The sequence below is a fragment of the Onychomys torridus genome, chromosome 5 (genome assembly GCF_903995425.1).
Source record: "Onychomys torridus chromosome 5, mOncTor1.1, whole genome shotgun sequence".
Lineage (NCBI taxonomy): Eukaryota > Metazoa > Chordata > Mammalia > Rodentia > Cricetidae > Onychomys > Onychomys torridus.
Window position 1 is genome coordinate 78,252,611 of NC_050447.1, and position 22,087 is coordinate 78,274,697.

Sequence of the window (22,087 nt, forward strand, 5' to 3'; positions counted from 1 at the left end):
GCTCGGGCTGGACACCTGACTGAGTTGATACAGGAAGTAAGAGATGACAGACAGACATATGGAAAGACTGGGGTCAGGGGTGTTGTACTCACTGTGATGGAGAGCAGCAACTTCTACCCAAAGACCCAAAACCTCAGTGCGTTTATTATGTACAGCACAGAGAAGAGGGCTTAGCCAGTTTCAGAAGAAGGGCTTTGTAGGGAACAGTCTCTAGGAAACTGTAGCCAACATTTTCTGTAAACTCTGTCAACATTCACACATGGGCCAGAGGAAGGCTTTGCTGTTTACCTGAGCCTTACCTAGAAAAGGCTTTGTCAGTTCCCCTGGGGTCCTGAGACATTGGGGCCCCTCTCAACAACACATATTCATTCAGGACTACCTCTGCTCCCCACAACACAGCACCATGGGACATTACAGGTCCTGGAACCTACAAAAGCTACTGTCTGCTCCACCTTCAGCCACAGCAAAAGAAACAGAAATCAGAAGTTTCTGATTGAAGAAAAGCCACAGGTCTGAATTCCCCAGGAAGGGGTGTTCAGTGAATGCCAAACCTATTCAGCAATTAAGAAGGACAAATTCATCCTAGACAGTTCTCTTCAGTGACCTTCCCTCCAGTTCAAGTGGGGTTAATCTTTCCTTACAGGTAAAGGAAATGAACCAGATGTTCCAAAACTAAAGAAATAGGTATCTTTTTTCCTCAAAAAAAACAAAAAAAAACAAACAAACAACAACAAACAAAAAAAAAACAAACAAACAACAACAACAAAAACAAAAACAAAAAACAAAAAAAACCTGGAGTTAAGTCAGCAAGAAGTAGGGACGTACTTGGCTAGCCTTAGCTTAACAGAATGCACAGACAAGTGAACTTCAAAACCCAGTGCATTCTCTCTAAGCACTTTTGACATCTCTAATAATTAAATGGAGTGTAAGCAATAAGGATATATCAGTCAAAATATGTTAGGAAAATTGTTTGCATTCTATACAAGTTTATGAAAATCGAACTTAAAAATAATCTCAAAATAGAGAGAATAAGTGACCATAGATCTGATGCATCTACAATGTAAGCTAAAGCTCTGGGGAAACTGAGGAAGGGGGCTCAGAAAGATAGTATGAGCTAGAAGACCAAGACACCTACTCAAAATCGGGTCTTCTAGACATGGCAGGGAGGTGGCACGGACGAAATCTCAACCATATGGTTTCCTAAACAAGAGCTTGCATAATGACAATGACAGTCAATGTGCCAGTGTAGATGGGGGAATGTCACAGGTTCTGCCCTTAGATGAAGAGCTGCCGAGAGAGGTGAATCCGCTTTCTCCATGATAGGTTGTATAATCCCAAGGAGTCAGCTTAAGACACATGTACGTGTGAGCAACAGTAAATTGTACATGCATACACACACACACACACACACACACACAGAGAGAGAGAGAGAGAGAGAGAGAGAGAGAGAGAGAGAGAGAGAGAGAGAGAGAGAGAGAGAGAGAGAGAGAGGTAGTAACAATTAAAAGTGTCAGCATTGGCACAAGACACCCCAAGACCAAGTTCTCAGCACAAAGGTGATTTCTTTGTCCATAAGGACAAAGGGCAGGGAGTAAGAGACAAAGACAGGAGACAGAGGACAAGGGAGAAGGGGACAAGGGAGGGGGAAGGGCCTTTGATTGGATGTGTTAATTAGGTGAGCCAAAGGGGGCTTTTGACTGCTGGACTTCAATACTTCCATAGCTGGACCTTGGTAGTCAGCTTCGTGAGGAAGAAGTGGCCACATAAGGGCACAGAGCTTGGTGGCCAGTTTTAGGAATGTAGTCTCACGGTTTTTAACAAGGCAGAGGGAATGGGGGAAGGGCAAGCCCCCCAGAGTCATGTTTGCCATGCTCGGGCCTGCTAGAGCCCTCCAACAATAGTTAAAGAAGACAAGATCATGGACTTGAGAAGGACTAGGGATCTGGAAGGAACTGGAGGGGCAGGAAAGGTGCACATGATGTAATACAGCATTCATGTATAAGAATTTCCAAATAAAAATTTAATATAATAAACATGTAAAGGACACTGTAAGTCAGCTTTTCTGATGTGTTCTGGGTCTGGCACTGCGGCTGTCATCCTTTTTTGCTGGATGGTGTCTGAGCAGAGTCAGCTGACCTGGGCATGCATCCTGCTACTTCCTTGTTGCTGCTTAGATCTCAATGTCCTTACCCACGAAATCACAGAAGCACTTAACTCCAGAGCAATGCTTAGCAGACATCGCTGTTATTATTTTAACAAACATTCCTATTTTGTTTCTTCCTTTGTAGGTGATGTTAAAAAGTTGTTGAGGGAGTTAGAGGTCATGAACTCTGTTATTGCTCAGCTTGCTCCGGAAGGTAACTTTGCATCCTACATTTATTTCCTGAATGGAACGGAGTTCTTTTTACATTTTATTAAACTACATGTTGTAAAGAACTTATGAGCCATCCACTGTGAGTTGCCATTATAATCTCACAAGCCATGGCGCAATTCTAACTTTTCAGGAAGTGTGGTATGAGCGAGATTTGTGGAGCTTTGGATTCCAAAGCCTCTGTGTGTTTGTGGTGTGTGTGTGTGTGTGTGTGTGTGTGTGTGTGTGTGTGTGTGTGTGTGTAGTTGGAGACCTTCTCTCCAGCCCCTGCCAAGCCCTGTCAGTCTGACAACCCACTAATAAAATAAACACACAGACGCTTATATTATTTAAACTGCTTGGCCATTAGCTCAGGCCTACCGTTGTCTAGCTCTTACTCTTATATTCAGCCCATTTCTATTAATCTATACTTTGCCACGCGGCTCCTGGCTTACCGGTACCTCACATCTTCCTTGTCATGGCGGCAGCTGGCAGAGTTTCCACTCCTGCCTTTCTCTTCTCCCAATTCTCCTCTCTCTTAGTCCCACCTATACTTCCTGCCTGGCTACTGACCAATCAGTGTTTTATTTATACAGAGTGGTACCCACAGCATGTGTGTGTGTGTGTGTGTGTGTGTGTGTGTGTGTGTGTGTGTGTGTGTGTGTGTGTATGTGTGTGTGTGTGTGTAGTACTAAAATTGAGTCCAGGGCTTTGCATATGTTCAGAGAGTATACCACCACTGCAATATAGCCCACAAGCCTGGAACTCCAGACCCTCCCGCCCCAGCCCGCCAAGTAGCTAGGATGACAAGTGTGTGTCATCATCAGACCCCTCCTCAGAGCCCATTGTAAAGTAGGAGCTTCAGTAAATAGCAACATATTGTCTTGTTTGTTTGTTATCTACAGAAGAAGTGATAATCCATGAGTTTGCAAGTCTGTGCCTCGCAAACATGTCCATCGAGTACTCGGGCAAAGTACAGATATTTGAGCATGGTGGACTGGAGCCGCTCATCAGACTTCTGAGTAGCCCAGACCCAGATGTGAAGAAGAATTCGATTGAATGCATCTACAACTTGGTACAGGTAAGGTTAGCTTCTATACAGTGTTTTGGTGGCCAGGGATACAACTCAGAGCTAAAGTGCTTGCCTAACATGCAGGAAGCTCTGAGTTTTAGCCTCAATACCATTAAAATTCTTTGGACAAAAGCCAATTGTGGGGGTTGGGCTCAGAGGTTAAGAACACTTGCTGCTTTTCCGGTGGACCCAGGATCAGTTTCCAGCACCCACATGGTTGCTTATATCCACCTCTAACTTCAGTTCAGGGGGATCTGATGCCCTCTCTCGGTCTCTGTGGGCACTATGTGCATATGATACACAGACATGTAGGCGGAAACTAGCACAAGATAAGGTAATTAGGCTCTGGACCAGCAATGGTCCAACCTGTGCACATCATTACTGTGATAGCACCAGCCTTTGCCGACAGCTTCTTTCCAGAAATTCTCATTCATAAAAACAAGCCACTGGGACAGTCCTGATGGGCTCGGAGCACCAGCTAGTCAATGACCAAAGCTTTGGACTGCTGATTAGTTAAAAACAAACAAACAAAAAACCTGTCATCCGAGTCTGCTCAGTGCAATTCATTATTCACGACAGCAAAATGCTATCTCATCTGGCTATATGATATATATACTGTATAATAGAAAATAACTGCCACTCCCCTCCTCACTGTGATGCTCCCTGGGCCCTGCCTTCACCCACAACAGTTCAGCTGTCTCTGCTGCTTTTCCTGCTCAGGTTTCTTAACAACCACCAAATGTGCATGATAAACTTTAGGTTAGCTGAAATCCTAAGGCAGGCAAGAGGGGTAGAGTAGAGGACTAATCGAGGGACAATATCTAGGCACTGGGATGGAGAGAGACTCAGAAAACCTTCTTGGCCTCTGCAGCTTGGTCCTTGCAACATGACCACGTCGTGCTCCTGAAACAGACATCCTCTGGAGGAAGTCCAGCCTCTTTCCGCTGTCCCTGATCCAATGGGCTTTCCCCCACCATCTCAGTTTATTTTCCTGTTGCTGGGATTAAACACCCTCACAAAAAGCAGCTTAAAGGAGAAAGAATTGGTTCTGGTTCGTAATTCAAGAGTGTGTAGTCAGATCCTGGCAGGGAAGTCAAGATGGCTGGAGCATGCAGCAGCTGGTCATGTGGCATCCACAGTCCAGAAGCACAAAGCAATGGATTCCCAAGCTCAGTTAACATCCTCCATTTCAAATAGTCCAGGATCTGCTTCCCAGGGAATGGTCCCACAGACAAGATGGGTCTTTCAACATCAGAGAAAAGAATCAAGATAATCTCAAAAGCTAGAGAAACTCTTAATCTAAAAAATCTCTCACAGGCTTGTCTCGGGATGATTTTGTATTATTTGTAGTTGTCAATTAATACTCTCCATCCAATTCACTCAGCGACTTAAAACTTTCCATATGTGGATTTGTGGTTTTAATCTCAGGACTCCTCATGGATGCATTTTTCTACTTTTTCTTTCAAGTGAAAATAAGATGTGTAACCTTTACAGTTCTTCCTAACAGAAGCATTGGAGACTAAGAAGATATTAGGACTGCTCTAGCTAAATACCACAAGCTGGGTGGTTAAAAGTTACTGTGTTAATATGACATCCTCCAGAGACTGGGCAGAACCATTCCTCGGTTGCCCAGCTTTTGCTAGGAGCCAACACTCTAGTCTCTGTCTTTGTCATCTCCATCCTCATGAGGACATCAGTTTTACCTTAGAAGTACACCACTAAGGACTATACTCCAGGCTGACCCTGTCTTCCCTAATTACATCAGCAGTGACTCTCTGGTGGTCACATTCTGAGTCTCTGGGGACATGACTTTAAAGGCCACTTGTAACTTTTATGCCTGACAGAAGCTGAGCAATTAGAGGTAAGTAAAAGATGAAGGAAGGAAGGCTAAGCTGAATGTGGGAGTTTTCCCGGCGTGTGTGTGTGTGTGTGTGTGTGTGTGTGTGTGTGTGTGTGTGTGTTGTACATACACGTTTATGTTGGTGCATGCACATCTATGCATGCGAGTGTGGAGGCCACAGGTCAACGTCTAGTCTTCTTCAGTTACCCTCTACCTTATTTTTTGAGGCAGGGTCTCTCACTAACTGGAGCTCAATGATTAAGGTAGGCTGTCTGGCCACTGAGTTCCGGGAATCCAACTGCTTGGTCTCCCTGGAGTTGGAATACGGGCACATTGCCACTCTGCTTTCTTTATGTGGGTTCTGGTGGTCCAGACTCATCTCCCCAGGCCAAGTGGCAAACATTCAATTGACTGAGATACTTCCCCAGCTCCCCCCTTTTCACCTTCAATGCTATTTTAATCACATTTGAGTTTTTTTTTTTTTTTATCATGATTTAGTAATAAAGTTTGAGAGTTTTCTCTGATATTCAATACAATGCCCCTTGCCCGGCTACTACTACCAGAACTGGTTCATCACATGCAGGACTGTAACTACACCAACTCTATGAGATCTTAAGGGCTTTACTTAAAGGTCATGTATTTGAAAAAACCCTGCTATAAATTTGCACACACAGGGTTATCTACAGCAGTGAATGCATGCAGCTATTTCACGAACAACCCCTCAAAGATAAAGAACCTGTGCCATTATTTCATAAAATACTATTGGAAACAGTATATTCATGTGAAAAGAATTGTATTATATATACATTTTAATGTAATAATGTTTATAGAAGTTTGCAGCAACATAAAGCCTGCAAGTGATAGATAGCAACAATAAATACTTTTTTTTTTACTGTCCATTAAGAGGTTTATTTTTTTGTTTGTTTGTTTTTTGTCTATAAGTTATTTTGGAATCTGGAGTTAAAAGTGGAGAAATTATACCATAATAATGTTCTCTGCCAGAACGTAGACCCTCTCCATCCTTGAGATTGCATTTTATTGTAGAAATTATTAAATGTGCTCATTTGCATTTCACGGCAGGATTTTCAGTGTCGGACTACACTTCATGAACTAAACCCCATCCCTCCGATGTTAGAGCTCCTGAAGTCGGAGTACCCAATTATCCAGCTGCTGGCTCTCAAAACCTTGGGTGTTATCACGTGCGATAAAGAGTCTCGGACAATGCTGAAAGACAACCAAGGACTGGACCAGCTCTCCAAGATCCTAGAAACCAAGGTATTGGCAGTATTCCCATCCATGCAGCTCTTTGAGGTGTTGTCCTAAAGTCTGAATGTTTTTAATTGTAGTAGGCAGAGTTTACAGCAGTGATTCATTAATGGTTGTGAAAACTTTATTAGGCTGCTTAGAGCAGGTTAGTTGTAGAGGCCATCAAGAACTAATAGAAAATAAGCCTTCTGGCTTTGAAAGTTTAAGGTTTTTCTGAAACACCTAGAATTAACTTTTTAATCTCTCTATCCATCATGATTGTCTGTGGGATGAGGCAAGAAGAACAATTTACCTTATAATACAATGAGAAACAATGGAGGTGAAGTTGAGCAGTTCCCACAAGGTTCACAAGGAAGCTATCTTCCACTTGAAGAGTCAACGTGTGTCTCACATCTTCCAGTCACCAACACCAATCTAGCACTTTGCTGAAGACCATTTAGCTGTATAGATATGGCTCAGATTCATGCTGAAAGGATCTCCAGGATTAATTCCAGAGCCAAGTGTCTATACGTATATTTCATATCCATGGCCTCCATTTCATTACATTATATCAAATAAATTCTACATAGTGCCTCTTCAAAAACAAGGAGAGAGGGACAATCTAGGCGGTTAAAGTCTTGTTGAGTAATAATTTATTACGTTTCAGACTGACCATTATTCAATTTTTCTCCTAAAATATATGAACCCCAGAGCTTGATACATAACTGAGAAAATAAAGTACAATGTTAAAAGCTGTCCTGGTACAAGCCTGTTCCCCCACCACATCCATCTACCTTTGATTCCATGACACCCTGTACACTAGTTCTGTGTCAGGATTTTATATTTGTATGTGCACAGCAGTCTTAAGGAAGACTTACATAGGGTGTGCTGCCAATTTGTCTGAGCTGCTCTTTCGACTTGGTCTCCACCCCTTGTCCCTCACTTCTGTCTTCTGGTTGGTTTTTTTTTTTTTTTAGACAGTCTCACTTACAATCCTGACTAGTCTGGAACTCCCTATGTAGACTAGGCTGGCCTCTAATTCAGAAATTCACATGCGTCTGTCTCCTTAGTGCTATTGTTAAATGAATATGCTGTTGCTCTGGGCTCTGTCTTCATAATTTTTAAAGTTAAAATTAAATTGTACTCTTATAGAAAAACAAGGACAAAGTCATACATCCATCTAATACAAAACAACCATCCTGTGTCTATCAGAAAATTCACCACACTTACCCTAGAGTGAGCACAAAGTCCATGAGTGACATTTATTCTTCTTAACTTTCAGAAACTTAAATCTTATATTGTAAAGGTAATGAAAACCAAATCCTCAATTAAAATTAACCATTTCAAATTGTATGATAAGAAGACAAGAGAGTGAAAAACGAAGTCATATATTTGGAATACACAAATGCGAACAGACACGTGGTCAAGCATTGCTACCAAAATGAAGAAGAAACACTTGGGCAATTACAGCTTTCACAGCTATAACTAGTGACATGGTCATGACCGACATCCATCACTACCTCCTTCACTGGTCTAGGTGCCTTTTGCCCTCAACAAAAGCCTCAATTGATCAGAGCTCTTAACTTGTAAGATGACTCACCTTAATTACTGAACACTAGAATGGATCAGGTCATTGTAAGTTTGTTTGCCTGTCTGTTTGGTTTTGGTGTGTGTGTGCGTGTGTGCGTGTGTGCGTGTGTGCGTGTGTGTGTGTGTGTGTGTGTGTGTGTGTGTGTGTGTGTGTGTGTGCGTGTGTGCGCGTGTGTGCGTGTGTGCGTGTGTGTGCGCGCGCGTGCGTGCGTGTGTGCGTGCGTGGGCGCGTGTGTGTGTGTGTGTGTGTGTGTGTGTGTGTGTGTGTGTGTGTCCCCAGCTGACCTGGAACTAGCACCAGTCATCTTCCTTCCACATTGTGCACCACCACACCTGGTTATTCATTATAAGTTTTGAACAGACTGCCACATTCCAGTGGCTTTAATCACAGTGTGGTAATACCAAGAGATACACTAAAAGGTCTCATATTTCTAGACCTACCTTTCCTTTGATTGGCAACCCAACTTGCCCTTACATAGAAAATCTCTTCTTTGCTTATTGATTTGGAGGCTACAACTCAGTGTTAGAGAGCGTGCCTAGCATGGACAAAGCTAGTTCCATACTCAGTACTACCAAAAATATCTGTACTTTTTTCCCTTTGGGGATTTTAGATTTGTGTTTGGTGGAAGATAATATGAACAATTTCAATTGACTGTAATTACTGGACATTTCCCTTATTATTTTATCCATAAAACATTTTGAAGTAAGGGAAATGGGAAAAGAGGGGTCAAGTGGTAGGAGGTGAGTTGTTGAAAAGAACTTCTGGTTCCTTGGGCTTCTGTCAACACAGAACTAATCACACTATGTTCTGACGAGTGCCACTTCTCTTAGTAAAAGCTGAGGAGTAATTTTCTTTAACACCATTGTGGTGGTTTGACTGTGAAATGTCCCCCATAGGACATGTGTCATGCTGTCCCCAGATGGTCATGCTGTTTGGGAAGGTCATAGAACCTTTAGGAAGGTTCTTGCAGGAGGAAGTACATCACTGAGGGCGGGCTTTGAGGGTTTGTAGCCTTGTTCCACTTCCTGTTCTCGCTATTATTCCTGACTGCCCATGCAATGTAAGTGTCTAGCCTTATGTTCCTGGTTGTGGTTGTATCCTCTGGGAACCATAAGCTGGAATAAAGCCTTTCTCCCCTAAGTTGCTTTGGTCAAGTATTTTGTTGTAGCAACTTGTGAAGCAACCAAGAGGACAACTTTCGAGTTGTGTTTGTTTTTATTGTTAGGAATTAAATGACCTTCATGTAGAAGCACTTGCTGTGATAGCCAATTGCCTGGAGGATATGGACACAATGGCGCTGCTGCAGCAGACAGGGGGCCTCAGAAAACTGCTTTCCTTTGCAGAGAACTCGACAATTCCGGACATCCAGAAGAACGCGGCCAAAGCCATTACTAAGGCGGCTTATGATCGTATGTGTCCTCTTAACATAAGCTCAACACAAAGTTTCCTCTTGCATTCTTAATTCTGATGAATACTTATAAATGCTAGAGCCTGCATTAACTACCCCTCCGAGAAGAGCAGAACATGTAATAGTTAGAGCCCAAACATCTCACAGTCAACAAAAGTTAAATTGCAGATTGTTTTGTCCGGGGGTTTACAAACTTAATACCACTTAATCATCGTCCATTTCTAAAAAGCAGTTCAGTGTGAGTTCTCTTAAGCTTTAAGCCTTTATTTCTCCTGAAACTGGAATAACACAGAATACACATGGTATTTGTGATTCAGAAAGGGTTGTTTTGAGAGATCCACTCTCCAAGTGACATCCAAGGACCGTCAAGTTTCGGCCAGAAGCCAGCAGTGCCATGTCATACAGCCACAGAAAACAATGTACTGGTTCTATGTACATAATACAGTTTTCATTTCTGCGACATGCTGTGTTATCATAAGTCTATACAATAGGAGTGATTAATTACATCCCAAGCACTGAAGATGCAATGACAGCCTTAATTTATGTATATTTGGGGAATTTTGTAAATAAAAGATGGGAACTTATTTTAGCCCTTCTGCATCACTACTCTTAGAAATGATGGCAGCTTTGACTGTTTCTATGATTTACATTCTAAACATACATACTCACATCTGTATATATGTCTGTGTATACACAGTGGAGAACATTTTTCAGCCCATACTGGGTTTCCTAAAGTCTCAACTTTAATGCAGCAAACACAAGTCCACTGTGTGGTATGTATTGGCATAGTGGGGCTTCATGAGTTACAGTGTCAACACAAAATCTAAAGATAGGCTCTAAAATTAAGATTTTTTTTTTTTTTAAGATTGGAAACATATGTGAGGGGGTTCAGTAAAGAAACTTCTAAAATGACCTCTCCATTATGGGAAGGTTTTTATTGGGAGGCAGAAAGAACATCAGAGGTGTCTGGAAGAGCATGGAACAGAGGGAAAAGAAAGCATCCTGGACATGGCCAGAGTTATCTGCTAGAGAGAAAAGTGGAAAGTGTATGATTGCAAGAGCGAATAGTAAGAAGAATGAGCTTAGGGGTTGGGGATTTAGCTCAGTGGTAGAGCTCTTGCCTAGCAAGCGCAAGGCCCTGGGTTCGATCCTCAGCTCCACCAAAAAAAAAAAAAAAAAAAAAAAGAATTAGCTGCACCGTGGGCCATGGGGTAAGTGAGAAGGATCAGGATGCTATCCTGGAGGCTTTGAAATGCATAACAAGTACTTGTGAGTAGAGACTGTAGGAGCCTGGAGACCAGCATGGGCTTTGATTTGTGACCACAGGTACATTAGTGGAGCCATATGTGCCTTCTGCTAGAAATAGGGGAAATGACCCCTTTTGGGGCAGGAAAACCTGTTTCACAACTTCCTGGGGGGTGCTGGCTTTTATCTAACTGCCAGGAATCCTGTGTAGTCTAGCTTGAGCTCATTTCTAGATATATGGACTGCCCAAGACCTAACAGGTAAATGTTGGTTTATTCCGGTTCTCTCCAGGGGAGCTTAGATGTTGTCACACTGGGCCAGTTTTGTTTTCGCTCTCTTCCAGGATTCTTGATGAAGTGAGGCCCAAAGAGTGGTGTAATGGTAACACAAACACTGTCACACCCAACATGCTTTGCACATCTTCTCTGAGGCCTGGTGTGACTGGGTCTTTCTAGATTTCTTGCAGCCCCTACTTGTGTGGTGAGTTTCACGGAGATCATATAAAGTGAGGACATGACTGCTGGAAGGTATGGCTGAGGGGAAGGTTCTTATTGTAGACATGAGGGAGAGTACAGCCAGAGGCATCTGGAAGCAGCGAAAGAAAGTAGCACACTGAACATAGTCAGCCGAGTGGACTTGGCTGTAAGAGGAGAGAGAGATGGGGAGAGTGAGAGAGGGAGATAAGAGAGAGAGTGCATGGACAAAATAGTAGGGTTGTACAGGAACGAAGAGCTGGGGGAAGGGAAGCCCATGTGTTGGAGAAGCTTAGGATAGGGGGCAGGGTGAGAAGAGCTGGGAAGAGCCAGGGTGCCAGCATGGACTCTGTGACAGGAATTTGTGATGCTGAGAGAGCCTGAAGGCCAGCATGTGATTTGGTATGTTAATAGACACCAGGGATAGATATTTGTCCTGAGTTTCTTTTGGACCTGACAGTGATCAATCATGTGACAGAGCATGGGCAGGGCAACAGGCAGTATGCCCAGAGTACTAGGCTCAGTGTTCGACCTGATACTATAACTGTGGTGACCTGCTTGTGTGGCCGTGAGGGCAGAGCAACACCTAAAACCTGTCCATTCGTCTATCCATTCGTGATTTTCTTTACACAAACTGAGACAGGCAAGCAAGCAGGCACTTACAAAGATGTGCCAACCATGCTTGTGCAAACACAGGATCACCATGGAAGACAACTACATGAAAACTCAGGGTAGAGAAGTCTTAGGTTCCAATAAGAGCTTTACAAGTTCAGATGTGGAATTGATAGTGAAAGTTTCCTGGGCAAAGAAGATCTGGGTGGGATGTTCACTGAAAGGAAAAGTGTATGAAGGCTGGAAGAGTGTAGAAAGTTCCAGAGCTGAAAATTTGCAGAATGCCTAATGAATGGAACACAGCAGAACATTGAGAGTGTTGGTCAAGGCTAGAGAAGCAATGAGAAATCGTTGTAAACCAAGATACTTCACATGAAGGAAGAGCCACTGAAGAGACAGAGTGAGAAGAGAACATTGTACTTGAGCACTCTCACTGTAGGGTTGAGAAGAGATTGGAAGGATGTATCACCCAACACAGAGGACCAGGAGGAGGTTACTATGGTGATCTAGGTGAAGTAAGATGGTTACCTGGGACGACTTACAGGTATAGCTGAGAGGTAAGATGCTGGCTTAGCATGCATGAGGCTCAGCAACACACACACACACACACACACACACACACACACACACACACACACACACGCATCCAGAAAGTACCCTGACAGAAATATGAATAACATGCTTTCTCACATGTAGAAGCTGCAAAATTGATTCCACAGTAGAAAAGACTAGAACAGTGTTATCAGAGTCTACAATAAGTCTGGGAGAAGGGGGTGGAGAGGGAAGGGTTAATGGAGACAGCCCTTCTGATGCCCTGCAGCACAGTGGGATAAACTGCATGACAATAGTCATTTCAAAACAGTCTATAGAGAACATTTTTAGTGTTCCTAACTCAAGAAATGATAGATATCTGAGATGGCAGATTCCAGAAACCCTGACTAGTTTATTACACATTGTATACATGTACTGAAACACCTCATGGGACTCTGTATAATTACTATATAATTATTGTATGCCAATTAAAACATAAAATATATATTAAAAAGCATATACCATCCTCCCAACAAATGTATGTGTATAAAAACAAATCATCAAAAGTCTTAGGACCTTGGAGGGATCCGTGGATTAACATGTTTGTTGTGCAAGCTTGAGGACCTGAGTTTGGATCCCAACACTGGAAGGCAGGGGCAGTAGGATCCTGGAACTTGCCAGCCAGCCAGTCTAGCCAAACTGGTGAGCTCCAAGCTCAGTGAGAGCCCCAGTCTCAAAAATAACTGGGAGAACAATAGAGGAAGATACCCACTGTTGACCTCTGGCTTCCAAACATATAGGTATAGGCATGCACATTCCCTGTACATGCACACACATTCGTGTACCACAAATATACTCACACAAGTCTTGCGTATGGTTTTAACATGATTTTGAAGTGATTATAGAGAAGGTAGAATGACAGACAGACAGATGGATACATACATACATACGGATACATGGTGCCAGGACACAGATGTGGTAAGCACAGACTCAAGGCACTATGGAAGCAGAACCACCTGCCTGCTTTTGCCCCGCAGAGAGGCTCTGTAAGTGTTTATGGAATGATTACATGGCTGAGGTGGGCAGGAGGTGATACCTGGAGTGAGACCAGGTATCTGACTTGGACAACTGAGAATAACATGATGCAACCCCTGAAAGGGGAAGTCAGAAGAGGTGCAGGAGAAAAAGAAATGAGTGCCCACTTTAAAATTCTAGTAACACTAGTAGTATAAAATTCACCTCTGTATCTACTGCTAGGCGCACAGTTCAGCGGTATTAAAAACATTCCTCTTCCTGGACCCTTTTCACATGCAGAACATCACCTGGAATGACTCAGATGGCTATCTACTCACTTCCCTCTGCCAACTACCCTTCAACTTTGTCCTGACAGATTTGACTGCTGTCGTCAGTCACTTGATGCTCTTAAGATCATACAGAATTTGTCCCTTTGTGGCTGTGTGGCACTTGGCATACTGTCCTCATAATGCCCATTCCTATAATAGCATGTGCCAAGATTTCCTTGTTTTTAAGGCTGAATAATACTTCTTTGTTTGTGTCACATTTTGATTTCCCATTCAAGCACGGATGGACAGTTGAGCTGCCTTTTCCCTGTGAGCTATTGTGAACACAGCTGCTATGAACGTGCACAAACAAATATTTCTTTGACTCTTTGCTTTCACTTCTTGTGGTATGTACCAGGAAGGCTTGCGAATACATATGCTAATTCTATTTTCTAATCTTTTGAGGGGCTTCTATGTTGTTCTCTCTCACAGCTGCACTGTTGTTTTTTTTCATTCCCATGGACAATGCCCAGGGTTCCAGTTTCTCCACATGCTGGCCAAAACTTGTTAGTTGTTTGATAGTAACTGTCCTACTAGGCACACAAAGGCATCTCATAGTTGTTTTTATTTATATTTCCCTAATAATTAGCAATGTTAACTAACTTCTTCATCCTCTTATTAATCACATGTGTATAATTTTCAGAGAAACGTCATAATTGTGTGTGTGTGTGTGTGTGTGTGTGTGTGTGTGTGTGTGTGTGTGTACAAGCATGAATGCATGTTTGTGAAGGCCAGGAAACAACCTTGGGTGCTTCCTCAGGCACTGTTCACCTTTTTCTTTTGCTGTTGTTGTTGCTAGGCAAGGTCTCTCACTGGCCTGGAACCTACCAAGTAGCCTAGGTTGACTGACTGGCCTGCTCAGGGGACCCACATGCCTCCATTTTCCCAGGGCTGGGATTATAAGCATGAGTCAATGCTGCTTAGTTTATTTTTAACCTGGGTTCTGGGGGATCAAACTCAGATCCTTGTGACTGAACTGTCTTCTGAGACCCATTTCTTGCTTTTTATTTTGAGACAAGGGTCTCACTAAGTGCCCAGACTGAACTTGAACTCACCCTGTAGACCACTCAGGCCTTAAACTTGTGGTCCTTTTCCTCAGACTCCCAGACTCTGGGTTCTCAGGGCCACCTTTGCTTTGTTATAGGGATTTTCTTCATGTGTTGTGGGTACCAACCCCTTACCTATGATTAGCCAATACTCTTTCCCATTGTGTGGTTGCCCCTTTACTCTGATGATTGTGGGATTTGATGCATGTATGTTTTTTATTTTGATATAGCTCAGTTCATCTATTTGCAGCAGCATGTCCAAGTGTGTTTTATCAAATCCATTGTCATGAAGGTCCTCCGATATTCCAAGGGTTTCATGCTTTCAGCTCTTATCATTTGGTTCCTGGCCTACTTTGAGCTATTTTTTGCATGTAGTTTAAGGAAGTATCCAACTTCTCACTCCTGTATGCATACAGCCAATTTTCCTGGCGTCATTTGTTGGAGTCCATTTTTTTCCCCTTTGTAACACAAAGTAATTCGGGCATCTAGTCTTGGAGCTCTTTGTGGCACTTGATGTCTTCTGATTCTACTTCCTTATGTTAGTTCTAAAATAACTACGCTTCAGCTTCAAGTCGTGTCTCCTCAGTCTTAATTTTAGGATCTAATGACTAAATCTGTATTGGCTTCGCCTCTGCCTTGTCACTGTATCTTCCCTTTAACCAGGACTTTCTTACTCAGGAGTCCTCCTTTCAGGCTCTCTGCCTGCATCCTGTCCCCAGGCCATCCTGTAAGCATTCTTACATCTTCAGGACTTTCTCGTGACTGTGAAATGTCCCCCCTTTGAAGTGTGGACGTGAATATCGTGAAGTTCGTTTTTAAAAAGAGGCATTGACACTTTCTATAATATAAAGACAGGTCTGTCTTAAGGTGATTTTAAATTTCAGTCTTAGGAAGCAAGTCTTTCAGTCAGTCTTAACCACATGGGCTCACGGGTCAGACTTGGAGAGACTGACCTTCAATGTCCCTGAGGTCCCTTTCTGAGTCAGGACAATAGTTAAAAAAAATCTCTCATTTTGAATTGTAATATTTGTTTTTATTTGTAGGGTTTTTTTTTATAAATGTTTTGATTTGCAGTTTTTAAAATTCAAGTTTTGCTTTGAGATGTCAATGTATACACGTGGTCTAGCCAACCCTAGACTCTGCTTGTGAGTGAACCAGCACTTGCTGGATGCCTCCTGCATGCAAGGCACCAGTCCAGAAGACAAATATGGACACTGGGAGTGGGGATGAGCATCCTTGAGTAAACAGCAGATGCATTTTCTGGAGGATGTCAGATCAGGTGTTTATATTGTTACCTTTTAGATAATCTAGATGGCCCATCACAGAGGAAGTGTATGTTAGAAGCTTCTTGCTATATTGTATCTGTTGCTTTTCGAGCATAACGCTAAGTAATTTAGATTTATATTCACTTCTAATCACAATCATTAAAAAGTTCTCAATTATACGTTTTAGCTTTAAGTTCTAATTTGGCATCAAGATCATTATATATTATCAAAGTGGTTTGTGGAAACAACAAAACAAAACATTCCTTAAACAAGAGACAGTTTAGATAAGGTGCAGGTGGGTAAAGGGAACAAAGAGGAACCTTGAGCATCCCACAGCTGGGTGGTGCTGGGAAGTTATCACCATTGACAGCCACCAAGAGCAATGCAAATATGTAAAGTTAGATTTATTTATGAACTTCTGTATTCGGACTCATTTCCGACTTTTTTGTTTTCCATACTTCATTTTTCTATGCTTTTTAAAAATAAAATTTTAGAGTTATAGTAATGTAACTACAGGCAAGTCTCTCTCTCTCTCTCTCTCTCTCTCTCTCTCTCTCTCTCTCTCTGTGTGTCTGTGTGTGTGTGTGTGTAAAGGAATCGTTATGTATGAGTCTCTGAGTCTCTTCACCAAATAGCTGAGTCTCTCCTTTTAAAGAATCTATTTACTGTGACATTACATTTTATCTATGTTTCTAGTCTAGATTTCCAGGCAAATAGAGTCTATCTCAGTATACACAGTTTGCCATTTTTTTCTTTTTTTTTTTGTATTTTGTTTTTTATTTGTTTCTCAAATTAATCAGGGTATACTTTTCAGTTAAAAAATTTATTTTGCAGATAACCAAGAGTGCTATTTTTTTTTATTTATTACAGTATGTTTATTGGGGAGTGTGTGGATGTGTGTGAGTTCGAAGGACAGCTTGTTAGAGTCAGTTCTCTCCCTCTGTGTGGAACCTGGGAATTGACCCCTCCAAGCAGTCTCTGCAGCCTACTTTTGTGTTTTTGAGTCCTTACCTGTGAATGTGCTTGCTGTCTTAATGTGTTTGGCAATCCACCTGGGTCTAGAAATATTGGATGACATTTCTCCTTAACTCTCATTGAGTCTTGCTTTTTGTAGAGTCCCAGTCTGAGCCCTGCCTAATTTTTCTTATTTCATGTATTTTTTCATCTTAATTTGGGTAAAATCTTTTCATTAAATTCAAAAGGTCTTGGACTAGAGAGGGTGGCTCAACAGCTAAGAGTACTTGCTGTTCTTGCGGAGGACCCAGATCAACTCCCAGAATACACATCAGTGGCTCACCACAGTCTCTAACTCCAGTCCCAGAGATCCGGTGCCTTCTGGCCTCCAAAGGCACCAGGAATGCACACATACATAGATATATGTGCAGTCAGAACACTTATCCACATAAAGTACAAATATTTCTTTAATTAGGAAAAAGTAATAAATTTGAAAAGTTACTCAAAATGCGTCTCTGCCTTCCTCCCCACACTCTCCGGTGTTGGTATTTCCCCCAATGCAGTAAATATTCTATTGAATTTTGTGTTCTTGTCTTTGCTTTGCATAACCTTTATTCCCCGAGAAGTAATTACTGCCTTTAAAGCACCTCTGTCCTTTTTCTTCCATTTCCATTATGTCATGGTAGAGCTGCAATGTTCCTGTGGATTGCAGACTGCCCTGCCTTGGCCTGGGTGTAGCTAGCAGATGAGGCTCTCACAGAGCCTTTGCCTGTGTTCCCCATCAGCTGAGATGTCAGGGGAAGACTTTGGTCCAGGTTTGGATGGTGGCAGGGGTGTTCTTGTACGGCAGCACCACATCATCACTGTACTGTATTCTTCTGGTGTCTGTGCTGGCCAGGCGGAGGTGCATAATTTTGACCAGGAACAATTTACAGAAGTTTTTCTGCTCTTGTCCCGTGGTCGTGTTCTCTTTTTTTTCTTAGTCAACCTCTCTGACAGACAAGCTAATTTTAAAATAACTCCACCTCCTCAGCTTCTCGCCACTGCTAAACCCACTGATTGCAAAGCAGCCTTGTAGAATTTGACAGGAACATGGCATAAAATACTATCGTTTAAACAAATATCTTCCTTGTTTTTAAGCTCTAGCTCTGTTGGACACCCACTGTTGATGGTCACCTCCTCCTTACACTTGTCTTCCTTGCCATTTCTAGAACACGTCTCTCACTTAGCTCTCCTCCCAGTTGACAAGCCAAAGCCCTTTGCATTTCGTTCATTTCAATACTAAGCTTCTCTTCCGGTCTCATGTCTCGCTCCTTCTAAAAACCCCCCTGAGAACTCTCACTTATGACTAGTGTCTGCACTGCTTCCTTCTCTGCAAGTCTTAAATCCGTCTCTAATTCCGACATGCCTGCTGAATCTCTCTCTGCCTGAGGCTTCTTATGGCTTCCACGCATGGCTTCCAAACCTTATGGCTTCCAAGCACAGGCAAGTTCTATGCCCAAACTCAGGCTTTAGGGGAGGCTTGAATTTCTTTGAGAATCTGATCAGAGTAAGCTTGCCAACATTTAAATATGGACATTATTCTGCATGTCACCTCAAAGATATCATGGACTGTCTGAAGCTGTCTCTGTCTCCCAGATTATAGCCTCCAAATGGGGAAACCGAGGACAAGCATGATCAAGCTGGCACACACTCACTCAGTGTTAGTGTTCATTTGATGGAGTCACACACCCTTTGGCTGGATTTGAACTTGACCAGTCTCTCTGCTGTGTTGTATTCTGCGGGTCATGATTTATGCTAGGCTATGGTTTTGTATTTGTTTACTCTGGTTTTGGTGCTTAGTCTTTGGATTTGGGGAAATCTCATTTCAACCCATTACTGTCTGTGTTCTCCAAATGGTTAGATTCAGAAGGAAAATCAAAATGTCTGTTTCTATTCTTATTCAAGGTGTCAATGAAATAACCAGTTTTTCTTTCTGGACCTTTAAGATTAAATGTGTGTGTGTGTGTGTGTGTGTGTGTGTGTGTGTGTGTGTGTGTGTACACATGTGCCTATGCACGTATATGTGTGCATGTGTGTCTATCTGTGTGTATGTGTGTGTGTGCACATATGTGTGAGAGCAAATGTGTATCACAAGAGCACTGTGCAGGGAAATGCACAGCCTCAGGTGTTTGCTGCTGTGTGCACCAGGCTAGCTGGCCTGAGAGCTTCTAAAGATTCCCCTGCTTTCTCTTCCTGTCTCCTCAAAGGGATGTGCTGGGATTACGGAGACCTGTGTTACTGTATCTGGCCTTTCTGTGTGCTCTGGGGATCTGAACTCAGGTCCTTAGGCATGTGTGGCAACCACTTTACCCTATGAACCATCATCCTAACTCTGAGACTTTTGACAAATGTGCTTTTGGGTGATTTAAGTGGGTAGAGCCCATTCTGCTTTAAACATATTTCCAGTTTTCTGCACAAGACCTCTATAGATCTCTATTATGATAAATTTCAAAACCTATGCATTAACTCAAATAATCTGATGTTGCTATAATGGGATACTAGGCAAGCATTGGAATGAGAATCAACCTCCACTGCCCAGCAGAATGTTCATTTCTGAATGGGTGGGACTTCCATCTACTCTAACATCACTCAGTGGAGTACTCTTGTATATTACAACTCCATCAGCATCTGCCTTTCGGGTCTCAACTCTTAAGAATTTTTGTCTTGAAAAAATGAGCTCTCTCTCTCTCTCTCTCTCTCTCTCTCTCTCTCTCTCTCTCTCTCAGTTCTGGGGACCAAACCAGTCTCTTCAACATGCTAGGCCAGTGCTCTAAAAGTTATATATTTACAGTTCTACTTATTTGATTTGGCTGGTAACTTTCCTTTGTCCTTTCTGGCATGTTCTCCCTGAGTCAACTCCGCCTTTAATGACAAGAGGGACACTGGAAACCTTTGCCAAATGGTTCTTCAAATCTAGTAGGCACCTAGGTGGTTTGATTTTCTCAGACTAGGAGATATCTAACCTGAAACCTTTACTCTTGGTTCTCAAAGCTTAGAGAAGGAGATGATTTTATAAACATTCACACCTCCTGTCTTAATAAATCCACAGCATGAACCCACTTCTGATACAAAGCATGGGCTGTTACAATCTTGGTAACAATCTGCTTCAAACTTGGCCCTTTAGCCACATTTGCTGTCAAAACTGTTCAATCTAAGCAGGGGTGGGCCAAGGTCAACCTTCCTGGGCCTCTGCTAGAGGACTGGGTGGTGCCTTCCTCTCTTGCTGGGGTATTTCCTTCTTGTTGGGGTATTAATTCTGTCTACTTGTCCACAACCCCAAGTTACCTCTCCCTGTGTGCCTAACAATAGACCACTCTCTTTCCACACCCTACCTATATTTCTTGTCTGTTTTTTATGATAACTTGTGGACAGTCCTGACTTCTTCCATCTGTCTGATTCATTAGACGTGCATTATTATTTTGGTTACACTGGTAAACCCTCAAACAAAGCAAAGATTAACAAAGTCATCTAGTATTTCTCTGTTGATAGTAAATAATTTGGTAGAAGTTTACATTTTTTTCCTAGCTAGAAAGTGCCATTAGTAAGTTTGGACAGGTATTAGTCCTTATTCTGTTAGTAAGAACAAAGCTACTATCAGTATCGATTTAAAAATGTGGCTGTGCTTTATCTTCTTTCGTTACAGTATTTTTTTTTTTTTAGATAAGTGTGTATGTTTTCATTGTTTGTCAAAAACAGTTGAGACATATAAACAAGTAACACTCATTTTTAAAGTTTTGACTCTTGTTTCCCACTGTGGGAAGCAGGGTCAGCATGCCTTTGACCTGGCTGTAGTCAGAGGTGGGAAGGTGTTAATTGCCTATGGTGTTATGGGCTGGTGCTAACTGACATCTCAGCATAACATCTCAGCATTGAGCAAAGGTAGGGCAATGGCCACTCCCGAGACTGGGCAAGGACAAGCGTTACAGGCGAGTTTGGTTTGGCTCCCTCCCGCTTTATGTCAGCACACTGTTATTCTCAAAGGGCATTACTCTATTAGTAACGTTACTGTCTAGCGTCTTTATTATCTGCATAATTACAGCACAAATACTTCTTGGCACAGAGATTCGGTGAAAGTACTTGGTTACTATGTTAATTCAGCTTTTAAATCTATTATAGCCACACTGCAGTCAGCACTTTTGAGGTTTGGTGAACACAGCTGGATTTTGAGAATATTCCCAGCAGGGTTGGGAAACTAATTGCCCACAGTATTTATTTAAATTATTTTGTAAAAAATCTAATTGCCCAAAGTATTTACTTAAACTATTTTTTTAATCTTTCCAGTTTTTACATATATACTGAATTTATGAGTGCAACAATTATGTGTTCAAAAGTTGAAAGTTGATCTTTTCACATTAATTACTACTGTATCTTGTCAGATTGTCCTGATAGAATTCATGCTGAGTGTTCTGTTTAGGATTTGACTCAGAGCCATCAGGGAAAGCTTAATGATACAACTAAGCCATTTTTTTTTAAATGTGGTCAGTCTCTGGAAAAATTTTCTGCATTTTTAAAATTAATAATGACTTCATACATTAAAAACTATCATAGAAGCCACATACTTTCAATGTTATTAACTGAAGCTTTTTAATGAGATACCACCGTTCTGACCAGCCTGAAGCCTGTCCATGGAAGAAAGACAGGATCGATGGGCTCCCAGGATGTGGCTCCTGATTGGTTACCTGCCTAAGGCCCGCTGCTTGAGACAGCTGAGCCAAGGCCAGAACGTCTTTGCTGACAGGACCGGATACTGCTGCAATGGAGAGAGAGCGTGGGAGATCATTGTTAGAGAGCCTGAATCAGCTCATGATGAGTGTTAAGTGCTTATGAATTCTGAATGTGAACATCTTACCACACAATGCTCCCTACCACAGTACTGATGCACAGCAGATGGGGCCATACAGAATGAGCGTGGCACCCATCATTCCCTTGTGTCCTGGCTGTGTTCTGAAGGTTAACTAGGCACACATTCTGTTTAGTCCAGGCTTGAACACTAAAGTTAGCACATGGCCTATATATCTATCAAGTGGTAAATAGTAATGCAGTTTTTACCAGGAAAGTTCTGACTTGCTTTTC

General features: G+C 42.2%; 1 protein-coding gene across 1 annotated transcript in view; it reads left to right on the forward strand.

Moving 5' to 3' along the window:
* Armc3 (armadillo repeat containing 3) overlaps positions 1–22,087 on the forward strand; it is an 81,836-nt gene that overhangs the window by 16,921 nt on the left and 42,828 nt on the right. The window contains exons 5-8 of the mRNA XM_036188193.1: positions 2,289–2,357; positions 3,256–3,431; positions 6,343–6,537; positions 9,324–9,507. Of these exons, the coding sequence (XP_036044086.1) occupies positions 2,289–2,357; positions 3,256–3,431; positions 6,343–6,537; positions 9,324–9,507 (624 nt within the window). The remainder of the gene's footprint in view (positions 1–2,288; positions 2,358–3,255; positions 3,432–6,342; positions 6,538–9,323; positions 9,508–22,087) is intronic.